Source organism: Danio rerio, chromosome 6 (genome assembly GCF_049306965.1).
Source record: "Danio rerio strain Tuebingen ecotype United States chromosome 6, GRCz12tu, whole genome shotgun sequence".
Classification (NCBI taxonomy): domain Eukaryota; kingdom Metazoa; phylum Chordata; class Actinopteri; order Cypriniformes; family Danionidae; genus Danio; species Danio rerio.
This window is the reverse complement of record NC_133181.1, coordinates 55,975,001-55,987,500: the sequence shown is the minus strand read 5'-3', so window position 1 is coordinate 55,987,500 and position 12,500 is coordinate 55,975,001. Positions and strand designations below refer to the sequence as shown.

The window sequence follows — 12,500 nt, the reverse complement described above, 5'->3', positions numbered from 1 at the left end:
AGAGTCCCTGTAGCTGATGACGGATGTGTTCCTGCAAAGGTGAGTTATAAATGTGACTTTTTTATTCCTTTGCATTCATAGTTGAATGCGTAAGCCTTAAAATATTGGGGGCAATTATTTTATTATGAGTCAGCAGGGCAAGTCTGAATTGTTTAAAAATTTGAGAGCTACTTTAAACCAGAAAGACTGGCTTATAATGCAGTGAAAGGCTTGTAATTATAAATGAGCTCAGACAGAACGTGTGAACAGAATGCTGTCTAAACAATGCGAACTGACTTCCAAGTAAGCTGATGAAAGCATCACAAGATTGTCACTGATTGTTTGGTATGTTTTTGACAGGAGGAGAGTAGCTATTGCTGATGGTTATGGCTGCTGGTTGTTCACAGAGATGGAAAGAGGAGTTCACAGTTCAAAAACTCCACTTTTTCACCTCAAAACCTGAGCTTCTGCTTCAGCCACGAGTGAGTCAGTGTTGAAAAACAAATACATATAAATGTAACATCCTAATCTTGCTGGGAACATTATCAACATGATTGAAAATCATACTGGAAAATGTTATGACTGGAAACATGCATGCTATTTTTTGGTAGTATAAATAAATATGTCAGCAAATGTGGGAAACAGTAGTAACACTATTTACAACTAGCAATGTTAACAACATGCTAGCAGGATGCTAAAGCATTGACCATGTGTTAAACGTAATGACAGGGTGGTAGAAACATGTTAACCCCCTTTTTTAAGGCACAGAATTCAACGCTAAAGCATGTCGGCCAAATTTTAAAGTAATCTACAAGAGATGCTAACAGCATGGTAATTTATGCTGGCATGATGCTAAAACACAATATTACATGAAACGTTGTCACAATGTGCTAAGGTAATAGGTAATTCTTAACTGTGATAGAAACATGATAGCAGCTAAATGCTAAAGCATGTCATCCAAATGCTAAAAAAATACCAGAAATTTGTTAACAGCATGGTAATTAATGCTGACATGATGCTACAACACATTATTACATGAAATATTGTCGTAATGTGCTAGGCTAGTAGTATGTTAATCATGATAGAAACATGATAGCGGCTACACTAAAGCATGTCATCCAAACGCTAAAATGATATAGCCTATCAGAAATATGCTAACAGCATGGTAATTCTTGCTATCATGATGCTGAAACACATTATTACATTAAATATTGTGGTAATGTGCTAAGCTAGTAGTATGTTAACATAATAAAAACATGATGAAGGCCATGCTAAAGCAGGTCAGCCAAATGTTAAAATAATATATCAGAAATATGCTAACAGTTAGCAGTTAGCAACTCTTATCAATGCTTTGTCTAATTGTTTAGATTTGTGGCAAGTTTTTAAGCAGGGTAATGTGCTGCCTGTTTGTTAGCCTAATTTGTTAGCCTAGTAACTAGCTAAACATTGTAGAAACATGTTACCAACATGATTTATCATGCTAGCAAAGCATTAAAACATGCAATCATGCCAACTCATGCATGTTTGTGAAATTAAATATGTGTGTGGTTTTGTTTCTAGTGGGATATTCCTCCAGTGTTGTGGCTTGTATACAGATGTTTTATGCTGGTCTACAGCCTCAGCTGGTTTATCTACACGGCTCTTCTCTTCAACACTCCTAAATTCTTCATTTTTCTCAGCCATATCTCCTACTGTCTGATGGTGATCTACTATCTGCTTGCTTTCTGTAATCTGGCCTGGGCTTTCCTGGAGATCAGATGCTGCTCTCACAGAAGGAAAAGAGGTAAACGGCTTCACAATGCATTGCTGATTACAGATATCCATTACTGATCGCATCTCAGAAACACACAGTGCAACCATGAAGTCACTTAGAGGTATAGTTCACCCAGATTACTTACAAAAGATGATGACTGTTGCATACATGTCAACCCTCCTGTTTTTCCTGGGGTTTCTTCCGTATTTTACATTTCTGTCCTGCTATCATCCTGCACAGGTTTTTTCCAGTATTTCATATTTCATTTTCCAGAATCACATATTTTTTATCTTTCTATGAAGGGTGGCAATAATCCTCAAAGAGCCGATCCTCCCTATAGACCATTTTGACAAATGTAAACAAAAACAATGGTCCCAACGTATTTCCTGTTTTTCATTTTTAATTTCCATAGCTTCCAAGAATCCAACTAGAGCCACATATTAATAAATAATGTTATAAAAGCTGTTTTAACATTAAGTTATGACTGAATTGCCTCTTATTGGAGATATGAAATAGTTTAGCAAGCAGGAACTGTTCATGGGCCAATGACATGACCACATTAAAATGGTCTGCACGCAACCCATACCGCCGAACCACCAGGGGGCATCCTGACTCTTAAATATGAAACTTTTTTTGTGCTTTCGTTTGATTTAGTCATGAAAACACTTTGAAATAAATCTGAAAACAGTGGGATGTCCTTCATTTTCATTACAAGCAATGTTGCCCCTCCTATGCAATCCCCAAAGTAGACCGTTCATGTAGCGGTGCATGACTGTCAGACATTGTCTACATTGGGATGTGAAAATAGGGGATCTGCCCACCATAATAAGGGATACCCTTAAAAAAATCCCCAAATTACTAAATATGTTCTTCTAGAGATGTTTAATTGTAAATAAACAGTTAAACGGTCAGTAATATGTTTATTATTATTATTATTTACAAAAGAAAAATAAAAAGTATACATTAGCAGCAAATAAATTAGCAAAGAGTTCAGCTCATTAAAATTAATAGCTATTATAATGAAATAGAATGAAGCTATCAAATCTCATTAATCGTTTCTTCACTGTACAACTTACACATTCTGATTTAAGAGCGCCAAATAAATCTCTTATTTATTTGGATTTTTCGTTTGATTACATAAAATAACAAGTGTTATTTTAAAAATGCACACATCTAACATTATAATGAAAGCATTCAATTGCTTTCCAAACTTTACAGTATCTGTTTGGGAAACAGCGTCTATTTATCACTATGGAGCACTTCAGCTGACTGTCACGCACCGCTATATGACTGTTTTAAAGATTGCAGGGGCGACGGCACCTGTAATGTAAAGGAAAGGGAGTCCTGCCATTTTTATGTTTATTTCAAAGTGTTTTCATGCCTAAATAAAACAAAAGCACAGAACAGACTCAAATTTAAGAGCAAGAGGCGGCCCCTGGTGGTTTGGCGGTATGTGTTTCGTATAGAGAGGATCGGCTTTTTAATGTTTATTGCCAACCTTCAGAGAAAGACTGAAAATACGGCAAAATACCTTTACAGGATGATATCGGGATTGAACTGAAAATTACGAGAGAATCCTGGGAAAAACGGGAGGGTTGACAGGTATGCGCTCCATATTCATAAATAGACGCCGTTTCCCAAATGGATTCTGTACGCTTGATTTGAAGTGGGGTGAAAGTGGACACTCTGGGTTTTGGCTGCATGTTTGAACAGACATATACACATAATAATGATAATATCTAAACATGTAGATCTTTGTGGTTTTTCTTTTAAACAACAAATGTTTTCCTAAATGAGCTTAAACAGTTAGCAAAGCAATCAAATGCTTCCATCATAGATCTGTGCATTTTTAAAGTGCCACCTCTGTTATTTAATGCAATCAAATGAAAAATCTAAATGAGAGATTGATTAATCCAATCAGAATGTTTAAATTATACAGTAAAGAAAAGATTATTGAGATTTGATAACTTGGTTGGTGGGGTGTAGCAGTATCCATTACTTTCACATCCCAATGTTGACAGGTATAAACTCTTGGGGAAGGTATCCATGTACATCTGTTTTCAGGGGTTTTAAGGGTTTCTTAATCATTGCTCAAAAATATCTACTGTGTTCAACAGAACTAAACACTCAAACTGGAACAACTCAACTGTGGGTAAATGACAGAATATCTACTTTTGGCGTGAACTATCCCTTTAAAAATATCGCATTAGCATAGCTCAACGTTTGTTTTTTCGAGTCTTTTGATGATTAAAAGGTTTTGCATTGATGGGTTGCAGCTAAAAAGGGCATCTGCTGCATAAAACATATGCTGGATAAATTAGCTGTTCATTCTGCTGTGTTGACCCCTGAATAAGGGACTAAGCCGAAGGAAAAATTAATGAATGATGATTAAAAATATATTTAAACACTGGGAAACATCCATACACTCTCAAATGCACACACATACACTACGGCCAATTTAGTTTATTCAACTCCCGTACAGCAATGTGCTTGGACCGTGGGGGAAATCGAAGCACCCGGAGGAAACCCACACCTACACGTGGAGAACATGCAAAACTCTACACAGAAATGCCAACTGACCCAGCTAGCGCTCAAACCAGCGACCTTCTTGCTGTGAGGTGATCGTTCTACCCGCTGCGCCACCGTGACACCTTAGAATCCATTTATTAATCAGGGGTCGCCACAGCAGATTAAACCGCCAACTTACCCAGCATATGTTTTACAAAAGGATGACCTTCCAGCTGCAAACCATCACTGGGAAACACCAATAGACACTCAATCACACATACACTACAGCCAATTTAGGTTATTCAATTCACCAATAATGCATGTCATTGGATTGTGGGGGAAACCGGAGAACCCGGAGGAAACCCACGCCAACATGGGGAGAACATGCAAACTCCACTCAGAAATGCCAACTGTCCCATTGTGCTGCCCACTGCGCCACTGAGACACCCTAGAAACTATTTATAATTTAGTTTTACAATTTATAATATTACTAATAGGAAGGATTGAACGTATATTCCCCTCTCGGCCATGCATGTGTTTAATGATGTGTTTTTTTATTATTGTACCATTTGTAAATGTGTTTTAGTAAACATATTTTTGTGAAAACATTGATTATTTTGATGAATAAAAAGTTTAAAAGAATCTATTTCAAATTTAATCTGATATTAACTAGTTGAAATGTTAAAAAATTAATAAATTCAACTGATTTTAATGTTTTATTTTGCAGAGTAAAAGTCTTTTTTAAAAGTAGGGAATAAAAACATTCGGATCGGAGCCATGCATGTGTTTGATGATGTTTATTCTCTCTCCAGCAGGTGTCAGTATTGAGTGTGAGGCTCTGCTTTCTCTCTCCCTCCCTCTCTACACTGCTCTCAATCTCCAGTGGCTCCTTCATTCAGTGATGGGCTGCTTTTCATTATCTGTCTCATTTCTATACTGGACCATAATCCACCCCTCGCATCAGCACTCGCTCACAGCCTTCAACATCAACATCCACTTCATCAACAGCGTGCAGACGGCTGTAGATCTGCTTCTGTCCTGTACACCCGTACACCTCACACACTTCATCTACCCAGTTCTTGCTGCAATCCTTTATATCATATTTGCTGTTGTGTATTGGCTTATGGGTGGCACTAACCAATCCGGTCAACCCTACATATACAGCATTCTTGATTTCGGTGGTCGCCCCCTATTGGCAACACTCAGCATTCTAGGAGTTTGTCTGGTTTGTTTACCATTCTGTCAGCTTTTGCTGTGGAAGCTGCAGCTGTTGAGGGAGTGGATGGTGGATTGTGAGAAACTGAGGTGGATGGCTGTGAAGAGAGAGGTTTGGTGGTGGGTAAAAGTGTCTGGAGGAACAGACTCTGGGCTCATGGCGTCACTGGATCCTTCAGTTTCTGTGTTTGAGAGCACAAGATGGAGAGATCTGATGGAGGACCAGCTGTCGCAATCTCTCACGCTCGTTTGAAGAAGTTTTCGGTCAGTCTGAATCTCATTTGAGCTTCTTTATGGTGGAAATAATGGTGTTAAAGTGTGTTTTGCAGTAGGGCTGCACTATATGTCATTTTTGCATTGATATTGCAATGTGTGTGTCCACAATAGTCACAATGCAAGATATGCAATGTTGAGTCGGGATTATAATTAATCAACACAACAGTCGAGAATACATGAGATTTGTGGAGTCATTGACAAAAATAACCACACCATGTGTTTTAAAGGCATTTCATTCATTCATTCATTTTCCTTCTGCTTAGTTCCTTTATTCTTCAGGGGTCGCCACAGCGGAATGAACCGCCAACTTATACACTACGGCCAATTTAGTTTATTCAACTCCCCTACAGCCATGTGCTTGGACCATGGGGGATATCGGAGCACCCGGAGGAAACCCACACCTACACATGGAGAACATGCAAAACTCTACACAGAAATGCCAACTGACCCAGCTAGGGCTCGAACCAGCGACCTTCTTGCTGTGAGGTGATCGTTCTACTCAAAGGGCATCCGCTGTGTAAAACATACACAGCGTTTTTACTTGTGAAACATACACACAAGTTTTCGGCCAGTCTGAATCTCATTTGAGCTTCTTTATGGTGGAAATAATGGTGTTAAAGTGTGTTTTGCAGTAGGGCTGCACTATATGTCATTTTTGCATTGATATTGCAATGTGTGTGTCCACAATAGTCACAATGCAAGATATGCAATGTTGAGCCGGGATTATCATTAATCAACACAACAGTCGAGAATACATGAGATTTGTGGAGTCATTGACAAACATAACCACACCATGTGTTTTAAAGGCATTTCATTCATTCATTCATTCATTCATTTTCCTTCTGCTTAGACCCTTTATTCTTCAGGGGTCGCCACAGCGGAATGAACCGCCAACTCATACAGCATATGTTTTACACAGCGGATGCCCTTTCAGCTGCAAGCATCCACTCATTCACAGACACTCACTACAGCAAATTTAGCTTATTAAATTCACCTACTGTATAGAGCATGTCATTGGACTTGTGGGGGAAACCGGAGCACCTGGAGGAAACCCATGCCAACACAGAGAGAACATGCAAACTCCACACAGAAATGCCAATTGACCAAGCTGGGACTCGAACCAATGACTTTCTTACTGTGAGGTGACAGTGCTAGCCACTGAGCCACCATGCCGCCCTAAAGGCATTTCTAGAGAGTTTAAAGCATACGGGTTTAAAAAAGTACAACATTCCTTAATTATTTAATTTTCCTTCGGCTTAGTCCCTTTATTAATCAGGGGTCGCCACAGCGGAATGAACCGCCAACTTATCCAGCATATGTTTTATACAGCGGATGCCTTTTCTAGTTGCAACTCAGTACTAGGAAACACTCATTCCCACTCATTCACACACATACACTACGACCAATTTAGTTTTTTCAATTCACCTATAGCGCATGTGTTTGGACTGGGGGGGGGGACCAGAGCACCCGGAGGAAACCCACGAAAACACAAGGAGAACATGCAAACTCCACACAGAAATGCCAACTGGCCAAGCCGGGGTTTAAACCAGTGACCTTCTTGCTGTGAGGCGACAGTGCTAAACTCTGAGCCACCGTGCCACCCAAAAGTACAACATTAATGAAGGATAAATTTACAGAATTAATACAATGTACACTATAAAGTGTTATTTTACATTTTACATTAGATATTTTCTCCACCTGAATGCTGTTTTAACCCTAAAGTGCTGTTTATTTGACTTGTTTATTGTTTTGTATACATGATTCAAACCCTTACAAAATCCCCCCATTCATTCATTCATTCATTAATTTCCCTTTGGCTTAGTTCCTTTATTTATCAGGCATCATCACAGCAGAATGAACCGCCAACTATTCCAGCATATGTTTTGCGCAACTGATGCCCTTCCAGCTGCAACACCCATATACATTCATTCACACACACACTCTCATACACTACAGCTAGTTTAGTTTATTCGATTCACTCATAGCGCATTTGTTTCGACTGTGGGGGAAACAGGAGCACCCGGTGGAAACCCTCGCCAACACAGGGAGAACATGCAAACTCCACACAGAAACGCCGTCTGGCCCGGCTGAGACTCAAACCAGCGACCTTCTTGCTGTGAGGTGACAGTGCTAGCCACTGAGCCACCCCAATTTTATAAAGCTAACTTATTTGAATATTTAAATGTACATTTTAATTTAAAGCTATATTATCATTCAATTTCTTTTCGGCTTAGTCCCTTTATTAATCCGGGGTCGCCACCGTGGAATGAACCGCCAACTTATCCAGCACGTTTTTACGCAGCGGATGCCCTTCCAGCCGCTACCTATCTCTTGGAAACATCCACACACACACACATTCACACTCATACACTACAGACAATTTTAGCGCATGTCTTTGGACTATGGGGGAAACCAGAGCACCTGAAGCAAACCCACGCAAGCGCAGAGAGAACATGCAAACTCCACACAGAAACGCCAACTGACCCAGCCGAGGCTCGAACCAGCAACCTTCTAGCTGTCAGGTGACAGCACTACCTACTGCGCCACTGCGTCGCCAGCTATATTATTAATTGACAATTAAAACTTTTTGAATATATAAATAAATACAATTAATATAATACAAATAGCAACAAACGACTAGTTTGACTCAGAAATTATTTCATTGTAAAAGACTTTAATTTGGAGCAAAAAAAATTTTAAAACTAGCTTAACATTATTGCATCACACATGTCACTTTACTCACAGCTGATTGGGCATATTTGGGTTTGCGATCTCTAACTCAAAAAAAGTAAGTTACCGTGGTGATGAAATCCAATCAAAACCAACCCACATACTTGAGCCCAAAAACTTAATTTTCTCAAACTAAACACAAACTTACCTGAGTAAAAACCCAAACCCGCTTTGTGCCACAGGCCTCAAGACTATGTTTGGAGAACCCTGTTCTGTTTAATCCTGTTTCACCTTTACTGTTTTATGAATACAGTAAACGGACATATGTACTGTTTGGCTTAAATACTGATGTGGATTCTACTACTGTGGAAGTAGGTATATTCAGACACAGGGTTAGTATCAAACGTGCTTACAAGGCTTTGTTATATGACAACTCAACAGGGTATATGCCGAGCTAGTGTTTTTCCTATACTGGTAAACTTACGGTGACCTGTTATCAGGCCCGGCGCTACGGGGGGGCAAAGGGTGGCATTGCCCCTCAGACAGAGTTTGTGCCCCCCCAGTTTTTATAAAGGATTGTTCACTCAAACTGAAAATTCTTTCTGTCATTAATTATTAACACTCCCGTCCTTCCAACCTTCAGAACACACATTTAAATATTTTAAAATATATGACATAGCAATTAAATTATGAAAATGGTGAGGTTAAAGCTAGTCCTATAGTCCAGAGATCCGGTCCCCGCGTCAGGTCTGGTGCGCCCGTAAATAGCCTTTAAAACGCGCACACGGCGATGGAGGCGCACTCAACTCACAAGGGAGAAAATGGGTGACATGATAGGAGCAGCTTAATTCATTACATGTTTTGGTTAACTAATTATTTAAACACAACTCTCTTGAGCTCTAAAAGGAAAAAACACAAGAAATTTGCTGTTAAATTAATTTTAGCAGAGACGCAACTGCCAGTCATTTATTAGTTATTCGGGAAGATGTAGCCTAATAAAAATGTTTTAATAAAAATAAATAGTTTACTGCACAGTCCCACAGTAGGCTACACTATAAATAATATTTTAATTTATTTATTAATATTATTATTAATATTATTACAATTAAGCTAAAATTGACAAAACGCAGAACTCTTTGAATGTTTGCTTTCATTTTGCTGAAAAGTGCACTTTTACAGTTGCGTAGAGAAACATCCCATTATGCAACTGCAGTCAAGGTATAACACATAATAAATGCATTTTGCGTTTAAAGATGATCGGCCTGCGAAGTCAAGTTTGCAGTGTTATAAATGGAATAGGTATAGTGCTTAAGTGGATTTACCGCAAATCAACCGAGAAATCTCGTGCGCTGCAGGTAGGCAGAATGATAATCTTTTAAAAGTATGTAACTTAGGCTATACTGCTATTTGCTCATGCAAAATTAAACAACATAAAATATATTGTAGATCTGTTTTAAGAGCTAAAATACAACATATCGAGTTTGTTTTGACTTAGCTCATGGCCCTAAAATGAAAATAACCTGAAAACAAGCTATTAAAAAAGGCCTAATAAATAAAATAATTAATAAATAAAATGACGGGTAGGCCTAGAAACTATGGTACATATGGTTTATGATGGTTTACAATATCACGAAAAAAGCACATTTATAATAGCCTTAGACAAATCTTTGTTTTTACATTTAAAATGATGAAAAAAAAGTTATATAGCATATAAAAATTTAACCAATTTTTACGGTAATATGTGAATTTTTGTATCTTTTTTAGGTATTTTTCTGGCTAGACTAATGCCTTAAAATGTAACTAAGTAATTGTTTTGAATGACATTAGATTGTCACATTTAGCTTTTCCCCAACACTGATGTTGGTTGTGAAGCGTGATGACTCGGTTAAGCTGATTTCACTATATTTATTTACCGGTTAAATGAATTGTCTGATCGTGGGTCAGCTTGCATGTGTGGGCATAATTTGACGTCTTTACCTAAAACTTTAAACATTCATAGGGCTGTTATTTGAAATAAAACGGAAATAAGGAGAATAACATATGATTTAAAGCACTCGTTTGGCACTGAAGCCATCATCCGTCTGCATTAATAAGCGGTATGCATTACCATCGTTAATAAAATTCGTAATAGCGAAACTGCGTATTGTTATTACTATTAAAACGTAGCCTATATTACTGCCTTAGGTCAGTAACTTAGGCAGTAATGCAAAGTAATAATAAATGCGAATAAATAGCCTAAATGAAAGAAACAAGAGACCAAAATCAGTCACCAGGTCTAGTGCCCCCCTATGGATTTAAAGTGCCCCCTCAGTTTTGACTTCCTGGCGCCGGGCCTGCCTGTTATTGTGAACTTTTTACCATTTTATACGGCTCCTTTTACAGCATCGATGTTGTAATGTCATTAAAATACATTCAGTTAAATAAACTTTGGCATTCATTTAGTTGCTCAAGCGTAAAACGAGACAAAAAGCTGTTTACTCGCACGCGCCAATCAGAATCGGCAGGCTAGCGCAGAAGCTCCATTGAATATACTGGGGTAAAATAAATACTCATATTACAAAGACATGGCGGGGAAAATGTAATTTAACACAGTGTTTATTGTACAATCTGAGACCCACTTTATATCGGATATCACTCAGCTAGTGGAGATCGCTGATTTTAAAAGAAAACAGACCTTAAACGCAACGGATTTTGCATTGGCATTCAATTCGCCGGAAGCGCTTAACCCAGGTTACTGGCAAATTAAAAGTCCTATTAGCATGCTTCGGCATATACCCCATTGTCAGCAAATGTAATTTAATTTCAGTGGTTCACCATTGGGGGGCGCTTTCTGTGAACCTCTTTTTTTGTCTACACATTTTGATCTTGACATTTTTCAATGGAAAACTACTAAAGTAGCTGTCAAACAAGTTCTGCAAATTAATAAGTGAAGTTTATTTATGAATTAATTTCTAGAGGATCACATGCTTATGATTGCTTGCTGCCGGTCCCGCATTATTCAATTTATGATTCACCAACTAGACAATTCCTAAGCCACTATAAATACCCTAAGTTCCATATCACAGCAATCTTCGTTTTGAAGACCCCCCCCCCCCCCTCACCCCTACCCCTCCTCCTTTCCTAAAAGTGTGTCACGATGGCTCAGTGGTTAACACTGTTGCCTCACAGCAAGGACTGGTTTTAGTCCTTTAACAAGCCAGCCGGCGTTTCTGTGCAGTTTACATGTTCTCCCCGTGTTCACGTGGGTTTCCATCGGGTTCCCCAGTTTCCTCCCACCGTCCAAAAACATGCAACTTTAGTTAATTGACTAATCCAAATCAGCACCATAGACATGCTCCTAGTAAGTAGTTATCGCTTTAGAGCAATCGCTATCTGTTCATTAGCTACTACAGCAGGGGAGTTCTCAAGATCTACCTGAGGTCAAACTCCCCTCTCGCCTTGCAAACAGGAGGGAGCCCTGGGCTCAAGGATCTTATGAGCTCAGGGCTTTGTCCTAGGACAACATGCCAAACATGCTTTAATCATCAGCTAAATGTGAACTCTTGAAAAACAACTGGTTTTGCAGATGATTTGCTAATTGCATGTAATATACGTTCAAAAAAACATTTGCATCGGGTGTGTAAAAGCTAGTTTCAGCCTGATTTTTGTGTCATTTACAGAGTTTTGGCCTTCAAATATAAAATGCATATTTAGTAATAATGAAGCAATAAGCATGTCGATCACCAGGGGTCAGCAGTGTCCTCTTAGAAGTATTACAAAATAAATAGTTCCCCTGCTAAGTAAGATTGAGGAATAACCCCTTAAGTCTAGTTTACCTTCTGATTTAGGTAGATTTTTAATTTTAATGTATTAAAATGTTAGCTGAAATTTTTTATTTTGAATTTTTATTTAAACATATATATATAATATTTTATAATATAAAAAAAATTTAATGAACTTAAAAGACGTCATCTTTCAGAGATCGGAGGCATGTTCTTGAGTAAGTCCCACTTTGTGCACGTCTTTATTTATCCTATTTGTGATACTATGCATACAACTGTGTTCAATTAAAACACAATTGGGCGAAGATGTGGCGCAGTAGGCAGTGCTGTCGCCTTAC

The 12,500-nt window shown here is 38.5% G+C and overlaps 1 protein-coding gene across 11 annotated transcripts in view; it reads left to right on the top strand.

Moving 5' to 3' along the window:
• The window catches only part of LOC103911277 (protein rolling stone), a 19,845-nt gene that overhangs the window by 3,822 nt on the left and 3,523 nt on the right, over positions 1–12,500 (top strand). For 2 of the 11 annotated variants that reach the window (XM_073954752.1, XM_073954751.1), the window contains exons 2-5: positions 1–39; positions 340–461; positions 1,540–1,762; positions 5,053–5,719. The exon at positions 1–39 is cut by the window's left edge. In XM_073954752.1, coding sequence (XP_073810853.1) covers positions 360–461; positions 1,540–1,762; positions 5,053–5,708 — 981 coding nt within the window. In that variant the 5' untranslated portion in view covers positions 1–39; positions 340–359 and the 3' untranslated portion in view covers positions 5,709–5,719. Of the gene's footprint in view, positions 40–339; positions 462–1,539; positions 1,763–5,052; positions 5,720–5,994; positions 6,218–6,581; positions 6,629–12,500 lie in introns of those variants that run through there. The other 9 variants (XM_073954753.1, XM_073954754.1, XM_073954756.1 and 6 more) reach the window with 7 other exon arrangements.